General features: G+C 37.5%; 1 protein-coding gene across 1 annotated transcript; it reads left to right on the top strand.

Moving 5' to 3' along the window:
* The first annotated feature begins 786 nt into the window (after positions 1-786).
* LOC132127787 (LETM1 domain-containing protein LETM2, mitochondrial-like) lies at positions 787-9,444 on the top strand. Its single transcript, XM_059539890.1, has 11 exons — positions 787-1,111; positions 2,025-2,080; positions 2,702-3,140; positions 3,426-3,569; positions 3,761-3,898; positions 3,989-4,192; positions 5,915-6,034; positions 6,361-6,480; positions 7,104-7,211; positions 7,365-7,430; positions 8,248-9,444. Exons 2-11 carry the CDS (start codon positions 2,034-2,036, stop codon positions 8,299-8,301), a joined length of 1,440 nt encoding a protein of 479 aa, XP_059395873.1. The 5' UTR covers positions 787-1,111; positions 2,025-2,033; the 3' UTR covers positions 8,302-9,444.
* Positions 9,445-9,933: the final 489 nt, after the last annotated feature.

Consider the following 9,933-nt stretch of genomic DNA (forward strand, 5'->3'; position numbering starts at 1 on the left):
ATTTATGAAACAAATAATTTTAAAATATAATTGTAAAAAAAAAAACTAAATTTTACTTTATTTTACAATTATTTGTTTCATAAATACATTGTTTTTTATTGTGTGTGTGCATATATTATACAATAATTATATATATATATATATATATATATATATATATATATATATATATATATATATATATATATATATATATATATATGTTTGTAAAATTAAAAATAAAAACAATATTTTATATGGATAAAGCTAGATAAAACTAAAGATAGATGATATAGAAAGAAAAAAACATTGTCTAACTCCACATTAATAAACTCTTTTAAAATGTGTTTTATTCATTATACGAGGCCTACAGAAATAATAATTACCAGTGTAACATTACACCAATTGTTTAATTATTCTGGGCGTTTCATAAACAGTATATTTCAGTAAAAATGTAAATAAGAACAAAACAATGTTATTAGGGTACTATGTTCCTTCCCTGTGGATCTCAAGCGAAATTAAACTGAATAATAGCGCCATCGTCTGAACAAGTACCTAATAACAGCCATATAAAACGCCCCGCTGTTCTGGTCACTGTGATTTTGACTGTTGCCATGACAATTCTGAGTTACAGCTGAACTGAGATCAGTAGGTGTGGAGGCTCATCTGCCCTCATCATCACGGATGAGGTCATGGGAAGTTCCACTGTCCGCCCCGTCCAGCGGATTGGCCAGCGTCACTAGTGCGTACAACTCGCTCATTGGCTTATATGGCTGTCAATCACACCTCACCCCTTATCGGATGATCCTCCTAGGACAGTCTGGGGCACCGGAGGCAACCTGACAGTCTGTTCCAAAAACAACAATACATCACCACGCATGTTTTAACTTATATCCCCATTAGGTTTATATTTTAAACCTAACGAGCGACATAACATCGTGAATGGAGTATCTCATCCCGCAAAAGGTCAGTTTTTCACCCGTACCATCGCCTCCGAGGAAATTTGACCCTCAGCTGCAGGAGGAGCGCCGTCGAGCCGGACATTTTTCTCCACCGTCATCCGATCTGACACCATATCCAATCATTACAGCCTAACAGCCGTCATACCGCGCGACACGGGCCTTTTCCACAGGTTGGTAACGTTAGATGTTTAATCGTGTTTCGAGTTGTTAAATACTCCATATGTTTTTAAGACTGTCTCGAATCTCGATCCTTTGGCTTTCATCTGTTGCTTCTTAACCGTTTAACCACCGCTCGCTGTTAGCAGTAACTTACATAAAATGAAAGTAAAACAAAATAACTTTCCGATCGATGTAAAGTTGTGCTGGTATTGAAAGCGGAGTGTTTTGAGATGGTGTAACGTTATATCTGCGGCCTCTACCGTGGCCTTCTGCGCCTGTCAGTAAAACTTCACTGTTTTGACACTCGCACCACTTTTATACAACAATTTAGACGTTTAAAAAGTTTAAACTTTCGATGACTTATAATAGAAAGTGGATACCGTAGTTTATGTTTAGCTACGCATAAAATAAAGTGAAAGCATTTTAATAGTTAAGAGGTCTGTGTCATAATGGCCACAAATATGATATAACGTTTAAACAATTTACCTGTTGTAATGTTTGTAAACTTTCGGCTGAAATGAAACGTCACTTTAATTGTCGTTAAATATGGCCTATGACTTTGACAGGTCTCCGTGTTTGTGTTCTGTTTTAGCAACGTAAGCGGCGAAGTTAAGCACGCGAGTCAGCGTGTGCGCGTGCTCGCGACCGGCCTCGTCCGTGACGAGCGCGCTTTCCTATTCATCAAGACATGTACTTTTACGTATATAATAACAAATATGCATAACAAATGACAGGACTCATCCCTCAAAAATACTTGTGTATCTGTATTTGTTTGAGAATCTGTGTACTTTATTCATATTAGTACAGTGATAAAAAGGATTAGTCCCCAAAAATCCTCAGTTTAATCAGATTTTATAAGTCTCTTATATTTGTAAATCTAATTGCATCACAGGTACATAACATTGCATCTATTTTTCTTTACAGGACACGAAAATGGCAGTTTTTAGCTCACAGGTGCTTCTAGCTGTAACAAGATCAAGGTGAGGTCATCGTCCAAGTTACTGGTGCAAAAATGAACATTTTCATCCTGTTCAATATATTATATTCAAAATATTATTTGATTAAAATATAAATTTTTCATAATAATATTTTGCATTGTTCCCTGATTTACAATGCTTCGTGGAGGTTTTAAAAACTGAAATGGCAAGCTTGTTTTGCTAAAGCACATCAATTATTGCATTCTAAATATATGCGAGCTGTAGCTGGCTAAATAATTTGTCTAAATTCTCGTTTTAGTGAGGGAAATACTTTTCTAGGCTAATTAATTTAATGTAATTCCTGATGTAAAATAGTTGCCTGCTTTCTTATTGTTTTGTACATTATTATAAAGTCACTGGGTTTACAGGCTTTACATGATCAGGATAGGATTGAAAGATTAGCTTTAAGACGAGGCTAGTATCCAGTGTTATCGCACATGTTAACAATTTTAAAATCTTAGGGATCAATCGACCATTATTGTAAACAATTTGAATGTTTTTTACAAACTGACGAACAAGTTGAAATTATTTTCAGAAACTTGAACATGCCTAAATACGTTATCTTATGTTTTAATATTGTAAATACTCTCTTTATCAAAGCTCAAGGTTCTGGTTTTCTTCCAGGGGATCCTACTTACTTTCTAAAAGACACGGTTGTGCTTCACTCCCGTCGACTGCATGCATACGCTACCATTCGGAGTTCCTCAGCCGGGTGGCCGTCACAGCCAGGTGTCCCAGGCCACTGTACCCCTGTTACACATCCAGTTTCATCCGTCCTGGTTGCATAGCTGCACGTCCTCTCCACAGTTCTTGTGCTTGGCTTCAAGAGGTGAAGGACGGCCCTGAACCTGTCAAGGGTGATCCTGTCCTCGCCGCCTCTGGCACTCAACCACCTGCAGCACCACCAGCAGTGCCAAGAAAGTCCCTGGGACAGAGAGTCCTGGATGAGCTCAAGCATTACTATCATGGCTTCCGCCTCCTGGGCATTGACACCAAAATCGCGGCCAGGATGGTCTGGAGGTTACTGCACGGGCAGCAGCTCACCCGGAGGGAGAGGAGGAGGGTATGTTTTGGGTTTTTCAGGTTAATTTAAATAATACCTTATGCTATACATCTGATTTGTTATTTCTTTGCATCTCCATGATCTGTGAGCTCAAGTTATAATATTCCAGTATTTGATATTCTAGATAATATTTAAAAATGTTTATTAACAAAATTAACCGGAAACAAAACTTTTAAAGTCAGAACATCATAATTCTGGATTAGGCCAGAAATGCTATTCTCGCTTACCCATATTGCTTTTGTGTTTGACTACGGATGAATAAGACTTGTCCCGTTGTCTCCACAGCTGATGCGGACATGTGCCGACTTGTTCCGGCTTGTGCCCTTCATGGTCTTTGTCATCGTTCCCTTCATGGAGTTTCTGCTCCCCGTATTCCTCAAACTCTTTCCAGAAATGCTGCCTTCTACATTTGAGACCGAGTCCAAGAAGGTATTATAAGCTTACTTTTTAAACAACAGCAAAAGTTCAGCCTAAATGACGAAATGCAAGAATAAGATATCTGTGTAAAGGATTCATAAAACAATTTCTCAATGTATCGGAGTAGTAATTTTCATGAAGTTGTCGAAATGGATGAGTAATGACTAATGAAACATCTGAATTTGTTTGTTTTACTCTGAAAGGAGGAAAAACAGAAGAAGGGACTCGCTGCTAAACTAGAGCTGGCCAAGTTCTTACAGGAGACCATCGGTGAGATGGCCAGGAGGAACAAAGCAGCCGTTGGAGACGAGACTCAGAAGTTCTCCACTTACGTGCAGCAGGTGAGTTCAATAATCAAATCCATTTTGACACATCATGTATAGTTTAAATGGTTCTGGTTGTGACTGACGCTTCTAACTTGTCCGCTATAGGTGAGGCACACCGGTGAACAACCCAGCACTAAAGACATTGTGAAGTTCTCCAAGCTGTTTGAGGATGAGCTGACGCTGGAGCATCTGGAGCGGCCGCAGCTGGTGGCCTTGTGCAAACTGCTGGAGCTACAGCCCATCGGCACCAATAACCTGCTGCGTTTCCAGCTGATGATGCAGCTGCGCACCATCAAGACTGACGATGAGGTGAGACAAAACCAGACAACTGCCACTGACCCTCTAAAGCAGTTTTACAGCTGGTTTTATGACTTGACATGTTGCTGTGATCTCTAGGTTTGTGGGTGTCTAAACCATACGTCTTAAAATTAGGGGCTGATCACAAAAAAATGCATTTTTGTGTTCTACAATGCTAGCTTTCTATTATTTAAAAATGCACTAAATAAACGTCTTTGACTTGTTTTGGCATCTTTATTATGATACCCATTCTAAAAACACAGCTCTTAAAGGGTTAGTTCACCTTTGTGATTTAAGATATTTTTGATTTGAAACTGAGAGCTCTCTGACCCTCCATAGACAGCATGGATATTACCATGATCAACGCACAGAAACATAGTAAAGATATCGGTAAAATAGTCCGTGTACAACCGTAATTTTACAAAGCAGCAAGAATACTTTTTTGTATGCAAAATAAAACAATAATAACAATTTATTCAGCAAATCTTCTCCCCTAGTTATCGTCTTCCGCCATTTTGAAGAGTACCCCAAAACATAATCAACATAATGAGCATCTTTTTTTAATGTTCAGCATGCGTGTGCTTTCACCGAATTTAATCAGCGTTGTTTACATTCAGTAGACTGTGTGTGCATTCGGAAAGTAAACAACGCTTATTACGTTGATTACGTTCTGGGGCAGTCTCCGAAATGGCAGAAGATAATTTCCTGATAATTTACCCGCCTCCATGTCACTAATGATGGTTTTTGTCTGTCTGTCTGTCTTCTGTCGCAAGGTAATTAAGTTTTTTGAGGAAAATGTATTATTATTCCAGGATTTTTCTCCAAATAGTGAACTCCAATGGCCCCCCTATTTCTCAGCTGGGATTGCGTAGAGCCGTTTGAAGCTGTACAGGAACTGCAATTTGGACCTTCAACCCATTGAAGTCCACTATATTGAGAGAAATCCTGGAATGTTTTTCTCAAAATCCTTACTTTCTTTTCGACTGACGATATGAACATCTTGGATTACATGGGGCTGAGTAAATCTTTATTCTGGATATGAGCTAATCCTCGTTAAAATAAGTAAAAACAATAAGTGTACAACTTGTTTTTTTTTTGTTTTTTGAACACACAAATGTATTCTGAGTATCCTTAGTCTCAATCAGACAGAACACATTTTTAGGTCCAAAAATGCGAAGGCACCACACTGCCTTTTTCTGGTGACTTAAAAAAAAAACAAAAAAAACAATCAGTGTGCTGTGGGTTTTTATGTTGCTAGGCATAAAATCTACAACAACCAAAAGCCTTTAAAAAAAAATACGGCTCCAGGTAACCCATGACAGGCACCAAAATTTCGCCTCCATTGCAGTCTCTGGACTTTCTAAGCAACGGTAAACTTTCATCACCACAGCGGAAATCATGCCTCTCCATTTATTCGATGGGACAATTGAAAAAGGGAAAAAAAACACGCAATTGACGTTGAGTGCTTTTCTGCACAGTTGCTTTTTTTTTTTTTGTCACTCCTCAGAGGTGCAGCAGGTGCCTAAAACACAAGACGCTCGGGGCGCATAAACAGTGCTCAAAATGCACACTGCCAATAGAAAACTATTTTATAAAGGCGCCTCTCGCTGCAAAAAACATGTTCCGTCTGATCAGGGCCTTAATACGTTAAAGTCATTTTCAGGGTTTGAGAATGTTAAGGAAATGATCTCAGATGTTAGATAATCATGATTTTGGGTTTTCGTGTCTCTGTAGATGATCTCCAAGGAGGGTGTGTCTGCAATGACTGTGGCTGAGCTCCAGGCCGCCTGCAGGAGTCGCGGCATGAGATCTTTGGGTCTGACCACAGATCAGCTCCGACAGCAGCTGCAGCAGGTGTGTAAAACTGCCTACTGGAGGATATTTATGACTGTTTTCCACCCAAAGACATTGAGACACCCGTTGACACATTGAAAGTGTGACACACACACACAACAGGCATTAAACAGTCCTCTTATATTTACCAGCTTGTGACTACTGAGTGTTGTCCTCCTCGTGTCACAGGGTGGTGTTGTCACCGTAACGCTGCGTCGGTGGTGTTACAGATACATTTCTGATCGTTTAGACATTACTGTATGTGTGCCTGCATGCTTTGAGTCATTGATAACTTCTTAATTGTTATTGGCATGCTTTCTCTCTCTCTCTCTCTCTCTCTCTCTCAGTGGCTGGACCTGCACTTGAAAGAGAACGTCCCACCGTCCTTGTTGCTGCTCTCTCGTGCAATGTACCTGACGGACCTCACTCCTAAAACTCCAGTCATCCCACCAGTGCCCAAACTGGAGGTAACAAAACATTTCTATACTAGTTTGTCTAAATAAATGTCTAAAATACAGTCCTCTAAATGTTACAAGTGAATATGGCATCACAACATTATAATGTACAGTATGAAAAATGGATGTTCATTTAGAAATTTGCTAAAGATTACATTTAACAGTGTTGTTAAATCAGTAGTTTGTTTTAAAGATGAACTTTGAGCAGATACTGTGTATAGAATGAAAGTAGCAAATTAAACTCTATTATACTCCAGCTACCAATGTATCGTATATCTCCACACCTGTCCCTTCAGACTATCCAAAATATACCAGATATACCCAGCTTATCTGTTCCACATAACGTAAAACTGGTTTTAAAATATTCCGTATACATTCTGTAAACATCCAAAGAGCATGAATACAGAATACATTTGTGCAGCATGTTGTAAATATTGATTTATTCACCTAATAAGCACGTTGACTTTATGAATGAAACCAAACTTTGTCAGCTCTGTTCACTTTCTGCTTAAAACATTCCCCAGTGCTTGGCAACAGATTACCTTTGAACATGTTTCTAAACTGTGCAGAAATGCAGACTGGCACGTCTTGTTACGGTTTCATATGTAATGGTCTTCTTCATGTCGGTGTCACAGAAAGCCACTCCTCCTCCTGTGGAGGCCGAAACCTCAGCCAAAGAGAATCCGCTGTCGTCCTCTGTGGAGGCGCTGGTGGACTCTGCTCCGGTTATCAAAGACAGAAAGGTAGGAATGTTATTACATCACCAACCAGTCAATCAATTTCTCAGTCTTCAAGGGTTCTCCAGGACGTCAGCCATTGTATAACAAGTAATGGTTAAACTAATACAAATAGTTTAAATTCCAGATATTGTTAACACTTTGATTTATGTATTTTAGTCTGAAGAATTGTTGGAGAAACCCAGGGGGTTGGACATGCCATCACCTGAAGCTCAGTTAATACATGTAAGTGTGCCGAACGAGATGTTGTACAGGTCACTCAGTGTGTGTATTTATGGAAAGATGAAGAGTCAACAATATGTGGTTTTGGAAGGATTACTTTGACTATTACGTAGGTACGTTGTATCGCATACTTTGACTTATGTTGTTGGCAATGGTTTTATTCTGAACCGTAGGCATTTATAAAATATTTTAAATAGATTTCATATATTTTTTTGAGGTTTCATTTTATATTGCATTTTTTTTTTTTTTTTTTAAATCTTTTTTTTTTTTTTGCATGGATTTAGAGTTTCTATTAAACATTCAAATAAAAGATTTTGCATAGTGGTTGTAATTAAGTGTTTTTATTTTATATTGTATTTTCATCTTTTTTTTTTTTTTGCATGAATTTTTTTTTTTTTTTAATCAAATATTAAATTGAAATTTGATAGATTTTATATTGCATTTTTTGCATGCATTTAGAAATACTATCAAATATTATATTGATAGATTTGATATAATAGTTAATATTTTAAGAGGTTTCATTTTATATTGTATTTTTTTTTAGCCTTGATTTAGAATTTCCATCAAATATTAAATTGAAAGATTTTCTAATAGTTGTAATATTTTAGAACGTTTAATGCTATATCGTGTTCTTTTTATTTTTAGCATTTGCAAAAATTTTATTAGTATATGAATAAATGTATGTCAGTCCATATGTAAATGCTATTTCTGCTCACTTGCTCACATTTTGTGTGTATGTATTCTACATCGATGTATAATGAGACCACTAGTGTCTAGAAACTGCTGGATATTAACACCCTCACCTGTTCTGTCCCATCAGGCTAAAGAGGCAGAATTGTCACAGAAGTCCAAGATAAGCGCCAATGGGACGTGAGAGGGGCTCAGGGTTTCCTCCATCACCCTATTCTGTCAGAGAAGAGGGTGGAGCTTCTGGTTCGGCCTCTTCCACCGCTGCTGCTTCTGCTGAGGAAGCGTCTCTCTCACAGTCCAGGATTTCAGAGGCCTTGCCGTCTCACACCTCTCATACACACTTGATGGACTAGTCGCATCACATCCTCCAACGACATATGAATTTAGACATCACTCCAGCTTGACATCCGACATGTTTACATCTCCCATCCCCTGAAGATTTGACAAATAATGCACATTTGAAACTGGAAAAAAAAACAGCAACTCAGTCCAGCCAGAAAATGAATAAGCACTCTTTGCTAATCTTCATTTTGTAAATGTGTAAATAAAATGTACAGTACCTGCATATTATATAAGTGCTACTGCTTTATACAGTCGGCTGTGTCATATGTGTGGGCTAGAAGGTGAAAGAAGTCATATTTTATTATCAGGAATGCATATGTTTGCATTCTGGATTTAGGTTGGCAGATGCATTGTAAATGGTCAAGTATGTGGGTATTTTTTATTTTTTGAAAATTTCAAATTGCCTTTTCTAAGGGAATTTTACGTTCACTCCCTCAGGAGATGCGATTAGTGGTGTAGCGATTACGCAAGGCCTGTCTATGACAGACTCTGCAGTTTGGCACAAAAACTAGCTGTTGAATTTGTTCATTATCAGCTATGTCCTCCTTTCAATCAGGGGTTGAAATTTTTCCTTGGCGGAAAATCTAAATGACTATTGGAGTCCTAAAGTTTACGGTTCACTTATGCTTAAAAATAATGAAACAAATGTTTGTTTTTGATTCACATACTGTTTCCTGTTGCACTGCATAAACCACTGGGAGGGAAAACAAACTGTAAAATTTTTATTTAAAAAGCATTGAATCGCTCAGATAATTGCTTTGTTTATCCCATAACCTGCCTGTAACTCGACTGTAAACTATTGGCTGAATTTGTTGCGTTTTTAGACCGACCTGTCCCAGTCTTTCCTGATGCACTTTTTCATGTTTATCAAAAGTGTAAAATTGAAAAATGAGTTTGAAACTGCCTGTCATTACATTAAACAGTGTCCCGTCTTGTACTGTACAGACAGAAAGTAAAGGTGCTCAATGATCATACCTCTTTTAAATGTATTACGCGTCCAAATTATTACCCCCATTTATTGAGTGTAACGTGAACGAATATACTGGTTTTTGTTTCCAAAACTGACAAAATTTAAAAGGTAATTTTGCAATTAATTGATTGTGTTCAGTTTAAAAAACGCAAAATGATTGATGTGAAATTAATTTTCTCATGAATCTAATCGTCTACATTTTCTTGCGAGTTAAATATAAATAACTTCGAATTGGTTATTTTCCCAGGGGATTTTAAATCGAGTTAATAGGGTGTCCGTGGACAATTGAAAATTAAAATGTTATAAAATGCAGTTTTAGGGCTGTCCGTGTTAACCTACAAATCTATAAATGTTAATTTAACCTATTAAGTATGTTTAATATATTTTTCTTCTTAGCATATTTACCAAAACTGTATTTGTTGCTATTACTTTTATTCAGCCCTCATTTTAAAAAGAAACGTACAACAAATCTGTATATTGCATATTAAGTGAGATGGTGATGGT

The sequence above is a fragment of the Carassius carassius genome, chromosome 45 (genome assembly GCF_963082965.1).
Source record: "Carassius carassius chromosome 45, fCarCar2.1, whole genome shotgun sequence".
In the NCBI taxonomy this organism is placed as follows: domain Eukaryota; kingdom Metazoa; phylum Chordata; class Actinopteri; order Cypriniformes; family Cyprinidae; genus Carassius; species Carassius carassius.

Coding starts and splice junctions, on each gene's coding strand:
- LOC132127787 (XM_059539890.1), top strand. CDS start 2,034: ATGGCAGTTTTTAGCTCACAGGTGCTTCTAGCTGTAACAAGATCAAG. Junction 3,570..3,760: donor TTGAGACCGAGTCCAAGAAG/GTATTATAAGCT, acceptor TTACTCTGAAAG/GAGGAAAAACAGAAGAAGGG. Junction 7,212..7,364: donor CGGTTATCAAAGACAGAAAG/GTAGGAATGTTA, acceptor TATGTATTTTAG/TCTGAAGAATTGTTGGAGAA.